The sequence below is a fragment of the Lutra lutra genome, chromosome 1 (assembly GCF_902655055.1).
Source record: "Lutra lutra chromosome 1, mLutLut1.2, whole genome shotgun sequence".
Classification (NCBI taxonomy): Eukaryota; Metazoa; Chordata; class Mammalia; order Carnivora; family Mustelidae; genus Lutra; species Lutra lutra.
Genome location: NC_062278.1, coordinates 60,914,016 through 60,931,307, shown reverse-complemented (window position 1 = coordinate 60,931,307; position 17,292 = coordinate 60,914,016). Strand labels below are relative to the sequence as shown.

The window sequence follows — 17,292 nt, the reverse complement described above, 5'->3', positions numbered from 1 at the left end:
GACAGAGAGGCAGGCAGAGAGAGAGAGAGAGAGAGAGAGAGGGAAGCAGGCTCCCTGCCGAGCAGAGAGCCCGATGCGGGACTCGATCCCAGGACCCTGAGATCATGACCTGAGCCGAAGGCAGCGGCTTAACCCACTGAGCCCCCCAGGTGCCCCTGTCAGATGTTTTTCTGCATCGATTCATGATTATGTGATTTTCTTTTCTTTAGCCTATTAATATGGTGGTTTACACTGGCTGATTACTGATTATTGAATCAGACTTACACCCTTGAAATACCACCATCCCAGAGTGTATAATTCTTTTTATATATTGCTGAATTCTATTTGCAAATATTTTTATTAAGAAATTTTGTGCCTAGGGGCGCCTGGCTGGCTCAGTTGATAGAACATGCAGCTCTTGCTCCTGGGGTTGTGAGTCAGGCCCCGTGTTGGGTATAGAGCTTACTAACAAAAAAAAGAAAAGAAAAGAAAAGAAATTTTGTGTCCATATATTCATGAAGATCATTTGTCTTTAGCTTGCTTTTTTCTCTTTTTTGTATGATCTTTGTCTGTTTTTAGTATCAGGATAATACTAGATTCACAATATGAATTAGGAGGTCTTCTCTTTGATTTTCTGGAAAATAATGTATGGTAGTATCCTTTTGTTCTCCAGTGAAACAATTTGGATGTGTGGATTTCTTCAGGAGAATTTTAAAATTATAAACTTAAAGGTTTTTAATATAGATATAGAACTATTTAGATTATCTATTTTATATTGGGTGACTAGTTGTAATTTGTACTTTTTTGTGTGTGAAATTGGTCTATTTCATCTGAGTTGCCAAATTTATGTGTGTGAGGATATTCATTGTATTTCCCTATTATCTTTTGAATATCTGCAAGTGCGTATAGTAATATCACCTATTGCATAACACCAGGTGCATATGCACCTGTTGCATTCTTGATATTGGTAACTTTTTTATTTCCCTATTTTTGTTTTTTTTTTAGACCTACTGGAGGTTTGTCAATTTGATCTTTTTGAGAACAAACTGGATAAGTGTGGATAAGTTTGGATAGTTTATTTTTTAAAGATTATTTTTCTCCTTATAATTTTATTGATTTCTGCCCTTATCTTTACTACTGCCTTTTCCTGCTAGGTTTGGATTTTTTCTGCACTTCTGTTTTTAGGTTTTGAGGTGAGTGTGAATTATTGACTTGAGACTTTTCCTCTTTTCTAATCTAGTGCTATAATTTCCCTCTTAACACTGCCCACTGAGCCACCCAGGTGCCCCTCTTGGGATCTTTCTGTTACTGATTCCTAGTTAGAGCCCACTGGGGTCAGAGACCACATTCTGTGTGATTTCAGTTCTTTTATGGTTGTTGAAATTTGTTTAATGGTTTAATGGTTCAGCATATGGTCTGTCTTGGTGTATGTTCTTTGGGTACTTGCAAAGAATGTATATTCTGCTGTTTCAGGTTAAGCCTTCTATTACTTTCAATTGAATCCTATTGGTTGGTGATGCTATGCAGGTCTTCTAAGGTAGTCTTGCTGATTTTCTGTATAGTTCCAATCAAATGTTGAGAGAAGGGATGTTAAAGTCTCCAAATATAATCATGGATTTATCTATTTCTCCTTTCATTTCTGTCAGTTTTTGCTTCCATATTTCACAGCTTTGTTTTATGAATACACATTCAGGATTCCTATATCCTCTTGATAGAGGGACACTTTTATCATTAGATAAAGTCTTTCTCTGTCCAGAGTAATTTTCTTTGCTCTGAAGTCTACTTTATTTGATGTTAATATAGCTACTCCTGTTTGGCTCTGATTAATGTTTACATGATAGTTCTTCTACTCCCTTTACTTTCAATTTGACTATGTTATATGAGAAGTGAATTTCTAGTAGACAACACACTGTTAATGTTTTTTATCTATTCTTTGTCTTTTAATTGGTATACTTAAACTATTTACATTTAATATATTTGTGCTTAAGTCTGCCATTTATTATTTTTTTTTATTCTCTCTGCTTTCTATCTTCTACATTTTCCTATGTTCCTATGGGTTACTTGAACATTTTTTAGAATTCCATTTTAGATTTTTTCTAGTCTTTTTTTTTAAACTTTATTTATTTGACAGACAGAGATCACAAGTAGGCAGAGAGGCAGGCAGAGAGAGGGAGGGGGAAGCAGGCTCCCTGCTGAGCAGAGAGCCCGATGCGGGGCTCGATCCCAGGACCCTAAGATCATGACCTGAGTTGAAGGCAGGGGCTTAATCCACTGAGCCACCCGGGTGCCCCGTTTTTTTCTAGTCTTTTGAGTGTATCTTTTTGCATAACTTTTTTAGTGGTTACTTTATAAATTAATTATAATTACATAATTTATTCTAGACCTCCAGTGTTATCATTTTACCAGTTTAAGTCAAGTATTGAATCCTCATCTGCCTTTATATTCCTTTATCACCTCCATTTATAATATAATTGTCTTGAACAGTTCCTCTACATACATCTAGAACCACATTAGACAATGTTATAACTTTTGCTTCAACCACCAAACATAATTTAAACATTCAAAAGGAGGTATTTTTTTACCTATATATTTTTTATATTTACTTATATTTTTGCTTACCTTGATAGTTTTTCCTTGATGATGTTCCAGACTTCCTTTTTAAAAAAATTATTTCCCTTCTGTTTAGAGAATTTCCTTTGTCCATTCTTTTAGGGCAGGTATACTAGTGGCAAGTTTTTTTTATTTTCCCTTAATCCAAAATTGTCTTGATTTCCTATTTCAGAAAGACATTTTCACTGGGTATAGGATACTAGGTTGACTATTTATTTCTTTCAGCATTTAAAAAATATTGTGCTACTTCCATCTGGCCTCTATGGATTCTGATAAGAAATCCTCTGATATTCAAGCTGTTCACCTCCCAAAGTGCCGTATCACTCCTCTCACAACCGTTAAGTCTTTTTGTCTTTAGTTTCCAGACATTTGACTATGATGTGTCTTGGAGTAAATTCTTGAGATTCATACCAATGAAGGTTCACTCCTTTAATCTGTCAGCTTATGTCTTTTGCCAAATTTGAGAAGTTTTCAGTCATTATTTCTTCTAGTGCTTTTCTTTTTAAGATTTTATTTATTATTTATTTGACAGAGATCACAAGTAGGCAGATAAGCAGGCAGAGAGAGAGGAAGGGAAGCAGGCTCCCTGCTGAGCAGAGAGACCGGTGTGGGGCTTGATCCCAGGACCCAGGGATCATGACCTGAGCTGAAGGCAGAGGCTTTAACCCACTGAGCCACCCATGTGCCCCTTTAAGTGCTTTTAATAAACTTCTCTTCTGTCAGTCCTTTGGTACTCATGTCATAAATGTTTGACCTTTCATTATAGTCCCATAGGTCCCTGAGGCTCTGAGGTTTGGGGTTTTTCACTTTTCTTTTTCCTTTTCAAACTGGATAATTTTATTGTTCTGTCCTCATGTTTACGGATGCTTTCCTCTATTCCCCCCTGTTCTGCTGTTGAGCCCATCTATTGAGTTTCTTATCTAGTTATTGTATTTTCAGTTCTAACATTTCTATTTAGTTCTTCTTTGTATCCTTTTTTTCTGATACTTTTTATTTTTTTGAACAGGCTTTGTATTTTTCATTTGCTTAAGGTGTGTTCATAATTGGTTATTGAAACATTTTTATCCTGGCCACTTCTTTCTTGGCCATTTGGCTAGAGAGGGTAGGCTATGGTTAGGCTGTTTTATGTCCATATCTGCTGGTGTTTTCAGGTTGTTGACTTACTCATTTCTAAGTCTGAGATCTAGGAGGCAAAAAGAAGGTCCAAAAAATTCACCACAGTATTGTTCCTCCGCTTCTGAGTTTCATATTTATTCTGCTTTCTCTCCATTTTTCAGACTCTTATATTTGTTCTACATATAATATGCAGGTTTTAGCTATATTTTGCAGGCCAGATAAGAACAAAATAGATCTAATTTGTCTTTCCAAAAGCAGAAATCTATGTGGGAATTTTAAAGTCTAATTTTAGACTTTGGAGATTTATTTCATAAGGTGGTACAGACCACTCAAAGTAATTTTAATAGAGATCTTAAATTTAAGAAATCTTCTAAACAGTATGGGGTCCATCTCTTATTTCTAATTTGATGTTCTATGAAATAGAAATTGCCAATTGGCGATTTATGGTTCATAGATGGCTTCAATGTGTTTTAAAAGAAAATGGGGTAGAGCTGTGTGGAAGAGGTCTACAATCCCTTATGTGGAACTCTTGGGAGGCAGATATGTTTTAGTATTTTTTATATTTCTTATATTTTATAAAAGATTATATATGACAGTGTTAATGAGAAAACAATTCATGGACTTGTTAAAGAACAATAGGGCAGACTTTATTCAGAGGCACCACTACAATGAGATTTTATAATAGGGTAGAGAGATCAGCTCAATTCTGAATACAACAAGGACACAGTGTAGAGATTTATAGTCAAGGAGCTGGGTGGGAGTCAGTGGATAGAAAATTACTAAGAGGTTGGATAATTCTTTGCTAACAGGATTTTTGCTGCAGATCAGTCAGAGTGAAAAGATAGTGACAGTAAGGTTTAGGGAAGAATCTGATCAGATATTAAGGGGAGAGATTTTTACTAAACTGACTCAGCAGGATTCTTCTAAAATTGGACTAAATGGGTCAAGGACTGAGCTCATGGTCCACTATGGACTCAGGGGAGCCTGACTCAAGTTCGGTCAAAGGATAGAGTCTTTGTCAACTAACACCCCCAGCAGGACTTAGTGCAGGATCTCTAAATCAAACACCTTAATATTTTTGCAGCAAGATACAAATATTCACACTAAGTTGACTAAATAAAGATAGTAAATAGCATTACTTCAGATAAGTTATGAAAGTCTTTTTTTTTTTCTTCCCAAGGTACTATAATTTAGGAATTGTGGGCCTATGAAACCAAGTGTGTGTTAGGTGGGTGACAGCAGAAGCAGCTTGGCAGTTTGGTCTCAATCCTCTTTGATTCAGTGCATTGAAATTAATTGAACAACCTTCCTCAGGCATTTGTGTTTGGGTCTCTGTGTCCTCAACCATTTATTTATTTGTTTGTTTCTTTTTACTTGGTTATTTTATTTTGTAGAATTTTATTATTATTTTAAAATAATTTTTTGATTGAAGTATAGTTGACACACAATGTTACATCAGTTTCAAGTGTACAACATAGTGACTCCACCACTCTCTATGTCATACTATGCTTAACACAAGTGCAGCTACCATCTGCCCTCATGTGACACTAATATAATACTATTGATTATATTCCCTATGCTGTTCCTTTCATCTCATGACTTGTGCATTCCATAACTGGAAAGTCTGTGCCTTCCACTCCACCTCACCCATTTTGCCCATCCCTCTGCCCTCCTTCCCTTCTGGAGAATATCCATTTGTTTTCTGTATTTATGATTCTGTTTCTGCTTGTTTGCTTTGTTTTGTTATTGTTCTTTCATTTGTTTTTTTAGATTCCCTGTGTAAGTGGCATCATATGGTCTTTGTCTTTCTCTGACTTATTTAACTTAGCATTGTACCCTCTAAGTCCATCACATTGTTGCAAGTAGCAGGATCTCATTTCTTTTTTGGGAGCTGAGTAATAATCCTTATCTTGGTCATTGCAGATAATAATGCAGTAAATGTAAGAGTGCATATATCTTTTTGAAGTAGTGTTTTCATTTTCTTTGGGTAAATACCCAGCAGTGGAATTACTGGATCATGTGGTAGTTCTGTTTTTAATTTTTTGAGGAAACTCCATACTGTTTTTCACAGTGGTTGCACCAGCTTACATTCCCACCAACGGTGTATGAGGGTTCCTTTTTCTCCATATCCTTGCCAACATTTGTTATTTCTTGTCTTTTTGAATCTAACCATTCTGACAAGTATAAGGTGATATCTCATTGTGGTTTTGATTTGTATTTCCCTGATGATGAGTAATGTTAAGCATCTTTTCCCATGTCTGTTGGCCATCTGTTGGAGAAATGTCTATTCAGGTTCTCTGTCCTTTTCTTATTCAGATTATTTGTGGGGTTGTTGTTGTTGTTGTTGTTTTGTTTTGTTTTTGGGTGTTGTGTAAGTTCTTTATATATTTTGGATGTTAACCCATTATTGCATCTATCATTACAGATATCGTCTCCCATTCATTGGGTTCACTTTTTGGTTTGTTGATGATTTCCTTCACTCTGTAAAAGCTTTTTATTTTGGTGTAGTTCCAACAGTTTATTTTTGCTTTTGTTTCTCTTTCCTTAGGAGACATACCTAGAAAGATGTTTCTATGGCTGATGTCAAAGAAATTACTGCCAACTTTCTTCTAGGAGTTTTATGGTCTCACATTTAGGTCTCTAATCCATTTTGAGTTCATGTTTATGTATGGTATAAAAGAAGTGGCCCAGTTTCATTCTTTTAGCTGTCCAGTTTTCCCAGCACCATTTGTTAAACAGACTGTGTTTTCCCCATTGTGTATTCTTGCCTTCTTTGTCATAGAGCGACCATATTAAGTGTGGGGTTATTTCTGGGCTCTCTATTTTGTTCTCTTGATCTATGTGTCTATTTTTTGTGCCAGTACCATACTGTTTTTTAAAAAAATTAATTAATTAATTAATTAATTTTAATAAACATATAATGTATTTTTATTCCCAGGGGCACAGGTCTGTGAATCGCCAGGTTTACACACTTCACAGCACTCACCATAGCACATACCCTCCTCAATGTCCATAACCCGACCCCCCTCTCCCAACCCCTCTCCCCCCAGCAACCCTCAGTTTGTTTTGTGAGATTAAGAGTCACTTATGGTTTGTCTTCCTCCCAATCACATCTTGTTTCATTTATTCTTCTCCTACCCCCTTAGCACCCCCATGTTGCATCTCCACTTCCTCATATCAGGGAGATCATATGATAGTTGTCTTTCTCCGATTGACTTATTTCGCTAAGCATGATACCCTCTAGTTCCATCCACGTCGTCACAAATGGCAAGATTTCATTACTTTTGATGGCTGCATAGTATTCTATTGTGTATATATACCACATCTTCTTTATCCATTCGTCTGTTGATGGACATCTAGGTTCTTTCCATAGTTTGGCTATTGTAGACATTGCTGCTATAAACATTCGGGTGCACGTGCCCCTTCGGATCACTACGTTTGTATCTTTAGGGTAAATACCCAGTAGTGCAGTTGCTGGGTCATAGGGTAGTTCTATTTTCAACATTTTGAGGAACCTCCATGCTATTTTCCAGAGTGGTTGCACCAGCTTGCATTCCCACCAACAGTGTAGGAGGGTTCCCCTTTCTCCGCATCCTCGCCAGCATCTGTCATTTCCTGACTTGTTAATTTTAGCCATTCTGACTGGTGTGAGGTGATATCTCATTGTGGTTTTGATTTGTATTTCCCTGATGCCAAGTGATGTGGAGCACTTTTTCATGTGTCTGTTGGCCATCTGGATGTCTTCTTTGCAGAAATGTCTGTTCATGTCTTCTGTCCATTTCTTGATTGGATTATTTGTTCTTTGGGTGTTGAGTTTGCTAAGTTCTTTATAGATTTTGGACACTAGTCCTTTATCTGATATATCGTTTGCAAATATCTTCTCCCATTTTGTCGGTTGTCTTTTGGTTTTGTTAACTGTTTCCTTTGCTGTGCAAAAGCTTTTGATCTTGATGAAATCCCAATAGTTTACTTTTGCCCTTTGCTTCCCTTGCCTTTGGCGATGTTCCTAGGAAGAAGTTGCTGCAACTGAGGTCGAAGTGGTTGCTGCCTATGTTCTCCTCAAGGATTTTGATGTATTCCTTACTCACATTGAGGTCCTTCATTCATTTTGAGTCTATTTTCATGTGTGGTGTAAGGAAATGATCCAATTTCATTTTTCTGCATGTGACTGTCCAATTTTCCCAACACCATTTGTTGAAGAGGCTGTCTTTCCCATTGGACATTCCTTCCTGCTTTGTCAAAGATTAGTTGACCATAGAGTTGAGGGTCTATTTCTGGGCTCTCTATTCTGTTCCACTGATCTATGTATCTGTTTTTGTGCCAGTACCATGCTGTCTTGATGATGACAGCTTTGTAATAGAGCTTGAAGTCCGGAATTGTGATGCCACCAACTTTGGCTTTCTTTTTCAATATTCCTTTGGCTATTCGAGGTCTTTTCTGGTTCCATATAAATTCTAGGATTATTTGTTTCATTTCTTTGAAAAAAATGGATGGTATTTTGATAGGAATTGCATTAAATGTGTAGATTGCTTTAGGTAGCATAGACATTTTCACAATATTTGTTCTTCCAATCCAGGAGCATGGAACATTTTTCCATTTCTTTGTGTCTTCCTCAATTTCTTTCATGAGTACTTTATAGTTTTCTGAGTATAGATTCTTTGCCTCTTTGGTTAGGTTTATTCCTAGGTATCTTACAGTTTTGGGTGCAATTGTGAATGGGATTGACTCCTTAAATACTCTTTCTTCTGTCTTGTTGTTGGTGTAGAGAAATGCAACTGATTTCTGTGCATTGATTTTATATCCTGACACTTTACTGAATTCCTGTACAAGTTCTAGCAGTTTTGGTGTGGAGTCTTCTGGCTTTTCTGCATTAAAATGATGATATGATATGGTAGTATCATATCATCTGCGAAGAGTGATAGTTGGACTTCTTCTTTGCCTATTTGGATGCCTTTAATTTCCTTTTGTTGTCTGATTGCTGAGGCTAGGACTTCTAGTACTATGTTGAACAGCAGTGGTGATAATGGACATCCCTGCCGTGTTCCTGACCTTAGTGGAAAAGCTTTCAGTTTTTCTCCATTGAGAATGATATTTACGGTCGGTTTTTCATAGATGGCTTTGATAATATTGAGGTATGTGCCCTCTATCCCTACACTTTGAAGAGTTTGATCAGGAAGAGATGCTGTACTTTGTCAAATGCTTTTTCGGCATCTATTGAGAGTATCATATGGTTCTTGTTCTTTCTTTTATTAATGTGTTGTATCACATTGATTGATTTGCGGATGTTGAACCAACCTTGCAGCCCTGGAATAAATCCCACTTGGTCGTGGTGAATAATCCTTTTAATGTACTGTTGGATCCTATTGGCTAGTGTTTTGGTGAGAATTTTTGCATCTGTGTTCATCAAGGATATTGGTCTGTAGTTCTCTTTTTTGATGGGATCCTTGTCTGGCTTTGGGATCAAAGTGATGCTGGCCTCATAAAATGAGTTTGGAAGTTTTCCTTCCATTTCTATTTTTTGAAACAGTTTCAGGAGAATAGGAATTAGTTCTTCTTTAAATGTTTGGTAGAATTCCCCTGGGAAGCCATCTGGCCCTGGGCTTTTGTTTATTTGGAGATTTTTGATGACTGTTTCAATCTCCTTACTGGTTATGGGTCTGTTCTGGTTTTCTATTTCTTCCTGGTTCGGTTTTGGTAGTTTATATGTCTCTAAGAATGCATCCTTTTCTTCCAGATTGTTGGTGTAGAGTTGCTCATAGTATGTTCTTATAATTGTCTGTATTTCTTTGGTGTTGGTTGTGATCTCTCCTCTTTCATTTATGATTTTATTTATTTGGGTCCTTTCTCTTTTCTTTTTGATAAGTCTGGCCAGGGTTTTTTCAATCTTATTAATTCTTTCAAAGAACCAGCTCCTAGTTTCGTTGATTTGTTCTATTGTTTTTTTGGTTTCTATTTCATTGATTTCTTCTCTGATCTTTATGATTTCTCTTCTCCTGCTGGGTTTAGGGTTTCTTTCTTGTTCTTTCTCCAGCTCCTTTAGGTGTAGGGTTAGGTTGTGTACTTGAGACCTTTCTTGTTTCTTGAGAAAGGCTTGTACCGCTATATATTTTCCTCTCAGGACTGCCTTTGTTGTGTCCTACAGATTTTGAACCGTTGTGTTTTCATTAACATTTGTTTCCATGAATTTTTTCAATTCTTCTTTAATTTCCTGGTTGACCCATTCATTCTTAAGAAGGATGCTGTTTAGTCTCCATGTATTTGTGTTCTTTCCAAATTTCCTCTTGTGATTGAGTTCTAGCTTCAGAACATTGTGGTCAAAAATATGCAGGGAATGATCCCAATCTTTTGATACCGGTTGAGACCTGATTTAAGACCGAGGATGTGATCTATTCTGGAGAATGTTCCATGTGCACTAGAGAAGAATGTGTATTCTGTTGCTTTGGGATGAAATGTTCTGAATATATCTGTAATGTCCATCTGGTCCAGTGTGTCATTTAAGGCCTTGATTTCCTTGTTGATCTTTTGCTTGGATGATCTGTCCATTTCAGTGAGGGGAGTGTTAAAGTCCCCTACTATTATTGTATTATTGTTGATGTGTTTCTTTGATTTTGTTATTAATTGGTTTATATAGTTGGCTGCTCCCACGTTAGGGGCATAGATATTTAAAATTGTTAGATCTTCTTGTTGGACAGATCCTTTGAGTATGATATACTGTCCTTCCTCATCTCTTATTATAGTCTTTGGCTTAAAATCGATTTGATCTGATATAAGGATTGCCACCCCTGCTTTCTTCTGATGTCCATTAGCATGGTAAATTGTTTTCCACCCCCTCACTTTAAATCTGGAGGTGTCTACGGGTCTAAAATGAGTTTCTTGTAGGCAACATATAGATGGGTTTTGGTTTTTTATCCATTCTGATACCCTTTGTCTTCTGATTGGGGCATTTAGCCCATTAACATTCAGGGTAACTATTGAGAGATATGAATTTGGTGCCATTGTATTGCCTGTAAGGTGACTGTTACTGTAAATTGTCTCTGTTCCTTTCTGGCCTACTACTTTTAGGGTCTCTCTTTGCTTAGAGGACCCCTTTCAATATTTCCTGTAGAGCTGGTTTGGTGTTTGCAAATTCTTTCAGTTTTTGTTTGTCCTGGAAGCTTTTTATCTCTCCTTCTACTTTCAATGATAGCCTTGCTGGATATAGTATTCTTGGCTGCATGTTTTTCTCATTACTGCTCTGAATATATCATGCCAGCTCTTTCTGGCCTGCCAGGTCTCTGTGGATAAGTCTGCTGCCAATCTAATATTTTTACCATTGTATGTTACAGACTTCTTTTCCCGGGCTGCTTTCAGGATTTTCTCTTTGTCACTAAGACTTGTAAATTTTACTATTAGGTGACGGGGTGTGGACCTATTCTTGTTGATTTTGAGGAGGGTTCTCTGTACCTCCTGGATTGTGATGCTTGTTCCTTTTGCCATATTAGGGAAATTCTCTCCAATAATTCTCTCCAATATACCTTCTGCTCCCCTCTCTCTTTCTTCTTCTTCTGGAATCCCAATTATTCTAATGTTGTTTCATCTTATGGTGTCACTTATCTCTTGAATTCTCCCCTCGTGGTCCAGTAGCTGTTTGTCCCTCTTTTGCTCAGCTTCTTTATTCTCTGTCATTTGGTCTTCTATATCACTAATTCTTTCTTCTGCCTCATTTATCCTAGCAGTGAGAGCCTCCATTTTTGATTGCACCTCATTAATAGCTTTTTTGATTTCAACCTCGTTAGATTTTAGTTCTTTTATTTCTCCAGAGAGGGCTTTTATATCTCCCGAGAGGGTTTCTCTAATATCTTCCATGCCTTTTTTGAGCCTGGCTAGAACCTTGAGAATCGTCATTCTGAATTCTCGATCTGACATATTACCAATGTCTGTATTGATTAGGTCCCTAGCCTTAGGAACTGCCTCTTGTTCTTTTTTTTGTGGTGAATTTTTCAGCCTTGTCATTTTGTCCAGATAAGAGTATATGAAGGAGCAAGTAAAATACTAAAAGTGTGGCAAAGACCCCAGGAAAATATGCTTTAACCAAATCAGAAGAGACCCCAAATCGTGGGGGGGAGAAACGGGATAAAAAGAGGTTCAGAAAAAAAAAAGAAACAATTAAAAAAAGAAAACAAATAAAGAAAAAATATAAAAAAGAAATATATATATATACATATATATATATAAGATAAACTAGTTAAAAAATGTTAAAAAAGAAAAGGGTAAAAATTAAAAAAAATTAGAAGAAGAAGAAAAAAAATTGAAAAGAAAAAAAAATTAAATTAACTATAAGACTAAAGAATCATGGTGAGAAAGCCATGAGTTCCGTGCTTTGCTTTCTCCTCCTCTGGAATTCCGCTGCTCTCCTTGGTATTGAACCTGCACTCCTTGGTAGGTGAACTTGGTCCTGGCTGGATTTTTTGTTGATCTTCTGGGGGAGGGGCCTGTTGTAGTGATTCTCAAGTGTCTTTGCCCCAGGCGGAATTGCACTGCCCTTACCAGGGGCCGGGCTGAGTAATCCACTCAGGTTTGCTTTGGGAGCTTTTGTTCCCTGAGTGCTTTCCGTAGAGTTCTGGAGGACGGGAATGAAATTTGCGGCCTCCCAGTCTCCAGCCCGGATGAGCTGAGAGCTCAGGGCCCCGTTCCTCAGTGTGCCCTCAGAGAATAGTGCCCAATCACTCCCGTCTCCCTGGCCTCCGGCCGCCCTCTGAGCTCACTGAGCCTGTGACAGGTTCAAGGTAACCGTGAGCTGAGAGCTCACTCCTCAGCTCTGTCTCTGTAGCCGGGTTCCCCGTTCTAATACCTGCAAGCTCTGTGACACTCAGACACCCCCAATCCTTCTGTGACCCTGCGGGACCTGGGGCCACGCTGACCCCGTGTGGGCTTCACCCTGGTTTAGCCTCTGGAGCGATGTCCCTCAGCGGAAGAGACTTTTAAAAGTCCTGATTTAGTGCTCCGATGCTCCGCCACTTGCCAGGAGCAGGCCCCTCCCCCCGCGGTCTGTCTTCCCGTTGCTTTGGATTCACTTCTCCACCAGTCCTACCTTTCAGAAAGCGGTTGATTTTCTGTTTCTACAATTGCTGTTCTTCTTCTCTTCAATCTCCCGTTGGATTTGTAGGTGTTTGCAATCTTTAGATAAGCTATCTAGCTGATCTCCTGCTACCTGAAGTAGTCTCAGCCTGCTACTTCTCTGCCATCTTCAATCCCGGACTTGTTTTAATTATTATAGTTTAGTAGTATATCTTGAAATCGGGGATTGTGATACCTTCAGTTTTGTTCTTTTAAGATTGCTTTGGCTTCAGGGTCTTTTGTGGGTCCATATAAATTTTAAGATTATTCATTTTTGTTCTGTGAAAAATACTATTTGTGTTTTGATAGGGATTGCCTTGAATTTGTAGATTTCTTTGGGTAATATATTTTTTTGCCATCTTAAACTCTTCTAAAACTTTGACTAATTGCCTGCCTTATCTGTTATCTTCCCATCGACTCACTGAAAAAAAAATTATTTTTTGAAATATGAGATTTAGCTTAACACAGGGACTTCTCTGCATATTAATAATGCGTTCCTCTCTATTTAGATGAAGATGAAGAAAGTGATGAATCAAGTGAAGAAGAATCTAGCTTAGAGAGTGATGAAGATGAGTCTGGATCTGATGATGAGGTTTTTGATGATTCTATTTGCCCAACAAGTAAGTTGGATAAAACCATTTGTTCTCTGTGAAGTGTGAACATGGACTCATAATATCAAGGAGATCCTTTTTTGGATTCTCAGTTGTCTCATAAAATTTGAGGGAAGCGTGGTTGAAATTGTATGAAGTAATCTAATGAATACTTGTATTTGGCTCTCTGGATGATTTATTTTCTTTTCCCTTAGGCAGCCATTTATGAATGACAAATAATTTGCAGATAACTTATAGTTGATTCAAAGTCAAATTATGCAGAGATAACAGATTGTAGTGTGTGTGCATGTGGACATTTTTTTTTTTACAAAGCTTTATCTTTTTGACAAACCCATTCACATTTTCATATTTAAAATCCATTTTGTAAGGGCACTTTGTGCCAGTTCCCTGGAGATGTTTAGCAATTTATATTCTCAGTTTTCACTGATAAAACCAGTCTGAAGTAGCCAGACCAATATTCTTCCAGTCTCAATGGATGAATAGTCCGGTAAAGAAAAGACAACTTCTTTTATTTTTATATTTATTTTTATATTTATTTTTGTAGCCACTTTATATGGATTTTAAATTAAATGTTAAAGCTTAATTTCAAATAAAGTTTAAATCTTATTTTAAAATAGAGCTCGAAAAATTATAATACAACTTGTTAACAGCAGGATCCTTGTAAACAATCCTTGTTTATTGCAGGCTTAAATGGCCTGAAAAAAGTCTCACAGCTAGTTTGGAGGGGGATCTAGGGCTAGAACTCAGGTTTCCAAATTCCACTATAGTACTCTTATTTTCCCATTCTTTATCAATTGCCTGGTGGACTATAGTGTGATATAGTGGAAAGTAACACAGAGATACTGTACCTGAGTTGCGTTGGTTCACATTATCACTACATGACCTCTCTGAGACTTCAGGTCCTCACCTATAAAATGGAAACAACAGTTTCTACCTTGCAAAGGCCTAGGAGACTTGATAGAGAATGTAAATAAAATGCCTAAACAGAAAGCCTGGCTCATGGTACTGCTCAGAACGTCAGTGCTGGTATCAGAATTACTATCAGGATTACTTATATTGTTAATAATTTCACCTGGAACAGTGGAGCCTGAAGTGGAATGAAAGTGTGCTAGAGTGGACCCACAGATGGTCATTATTAATTCTGAAGCTCCAAAATCCCCACTTCTTTTTTTTTTTTTTTAAAGATTTTATTTATTTATTTGACAGAGAGAGATCACAAGTAGACGGAAAGGCAGGCAGAGAGAGAGAGAGAGGGAAGCAGGCTTCTTGCTGAGCAGAGAGCCCGATGTGGGACTTGATCCCAGGACCCTGAGATCATGACCTGAGCCGAAGGCAGCGGCTTAACCCACTGAGCCACCCAGGCGCCCCAAAATCCCCACTTCTAATATCAGTACGTTCCATAAGAGTGGGGGTCTCTTTTAATTTTGACTGTCTTTTCAGATTGCGATGTGGGTCTTTTTGAATTGGCCCTTCAACTTCGAGAGAAAAGACTGGACATTGAGGAGGCCTTAGTGGAAGAAAAGAAAATTATCGATAACCTCAGAAAGGAACATGATACACTATCCAAAAAAGTATGATGATATACTTACTTACTTCTCCTCTCCCAGTGTGCTAGCCACCCTCCTAGCTACTGTACTGCTGTTTCATAGAAATGACAGGAGTTAGGCCTTCTCCACAGAGAAGAAACATTTTATTTATTCATTTTTTAAAAGATTGTATTTATTTGTCAGAGAGGGAGAGAGCACAAATAGGGGGAGTAGCAGGCAGAGGGAGAAGCCAACTTGCTGCTGAGCAGAGAGCCCAACATGAAGCTCGATCCCAGGACCCTGGGATCATGACCTGAGCTGAAGGCAGACACTTAACTGACTGAGCTACCCAGGTGCCCCTAAACATTTTAAGTGTTATATTTTAAGGTTTTCCTCTTCAAACACAGTTATGATGGGGGCCGTTGGTTCTTTTGAAGAGTGGCCTTTCTTTATCTACATTATTGATTTCCAAACTTTTTTATTATATACTTCTATAAGTAAAAAAAAATTATATATAATACATGTATATTTATTTACAAATTATATCCATGAATTATTCTACTAATATATTTTGTATATTAGGAAACAGTCACAAAAACAGAAATGAAAAAGAATATGATAAAAATAAATAGAAATAGAAACTGATCTTTTCTTTCTGTGCCCTAATCACTTTATTTACCCTCTTGGGGAATGGGCATCTCGTGTTGGAGACCATAAAGCTAAACTTCCGGTATAATTATGTTGATGGGTTTGATTTCTGCCTTATTTGCTAATTTTCTCTTTTAGATACTCTTTCCTAGGGCAACATTGCTTAATTCATAGTCCTAAATATATATATATATATATGTATACATATATGTATACATATATATATAAAACGGTACATGCATCAGCACATGCAAAAGTATGAACATGAAGCATGTATTAGATCCAAAATTATGACCACATCCCTTAGATAAGATTCCCAATTACCAATTTTGTCAAATAGATCAGTGGATATCTTGACCTTATTTAATTGATCACAAATGCCCCCCATTAATTGGGACACCTCGCAGGAGTTCACTGTAATATTAAATAAAACAACACATGTGAGGACATTTTTCACACCCCAAATGGTGTAGCAATAGTAGACAGTCAATAATGGTGTGTTTCTGAGAATTCCTTCTCTGACTTCATTCTTTGGCTGAGTGCATTGTGGCTGGAAAGTATCATTAAGACTTCATATTCACAAATATTTTTGGTAGGTTGCTTCTTCTTGTGTAAGTAGAAAATGATTTGGAAAATTCAAATTTTTTAGATGAAAAACATACTTCATGAGTACCATAGTTAGTAGTTTTGTTCCTTTAAAGGGCTTTTTCCTTTTGTTTATTGAGGTCATTGATGGCCCAGTGAGATTCCCACCATCTTGACAAAGACATTCCATGCTGAGAGCTGCTTTTCATGCAGAAAATAAAAGGAAGATGAGGACATGCCTTCTGAACTCTTAGTCACGAGACCTTTACTACTCTGGAGACATAGGAATGATTGAGAAAGCAGTGTGGATCATGACTTAGCAGGAAGAAAATAATACACATTCCTGGGCTACAAACTGGGGTCATTCATTTAATCGCAACCCAACAGAGCAGGTCCTGCTTGTCTCCCAAGATGTCCCCATTTATCACATTTCACACATGGGGCTTTCCGCAGGTAAAAGTTGTGGCAGCTAACCTGAATGTAGCAGAGGAGGCCCTGGAGGCTTACCAACGGGAGAAGCAGCAACGGCTGAACGAACTGCTCGTGGTGATTCCACTCAAGCTCCACCAGGTGATGGGTCTGGAGACTGTGCCCCACCCCGTCCAAGCAGAAGAGCCAGCACACCCAGGCTTTCCCAGAAAAGATTCTTGGGCCACTTGTGGGAAGAAGTGCAGCCCTTTGCTGAGGATTCTACCTGAATAATGACACCCCAACTTTTTTTTATCCGTTCTCAGATTGTTGTGAGAGAGTCATAGCCACACGTACATATTTCCTGATGGCTCATTATCACTTCCAAAGTCCAGTTAATTTGCTTCAGGTCTGAGGAAATGAGCCTAGGACTTAATTTTTTTGAATTTATTTTTTTAGTTTATTTTTATTTTTTTAGGAGTATCTACTCCCAATGTGAAGCTCAAACTCACAACCCCAAGGTTAAGAGTCACATGCTCTTCCGACCGAGTCAGCCAGGTGCCCCAGGGAGCTTATGACTTAAGAATGGAATGGCTGGGAAATTAAAATCTTGGATCTTGTGCACACGTCCCTTTGCACACCATCGTCAAATAGACATGAACTAATGATACAAGAATTGTCATAATCTTTGCTTGTTAATGAGGGAGGGCAAG

At 37.7% G+C, this 17,292-nt stretch overlaps 1 protein-coding gene across 3 annotated transcripts in view; it reads left to right on the top strand.

Annotated features, from left to right (window-relative positions):
• CFAP44 (cilia and flagella associated protein 44) overlaps positions 1 to 17,292 on the top strand; it is a 166,863-nt gene that overhangs the window by 137,911 nt on the left and 11,660 nt on the right. For all 3 annotated transcript variants that reach the window (XM_047724893.1, XM_047724889.1, XM_047724890.1), the window contains 3 exons: positions 13,311 to 13,421; positions 14,853 to 14,983; positions 16,625 to 16,741. In XM_047724893.1, coding sequence (XP_047580849.1) covers positions 13,311 to 13,421; positions 14,853 to 14,983; positions 16,625 to 16,741 — 359 coding nt within the window. The remainder of the gene's footprint in view (positions 1 to 13,310; positions 13,422 to 14,852; positions 14,984 to 16,624; positions 16,742 to 17,292) is intronic.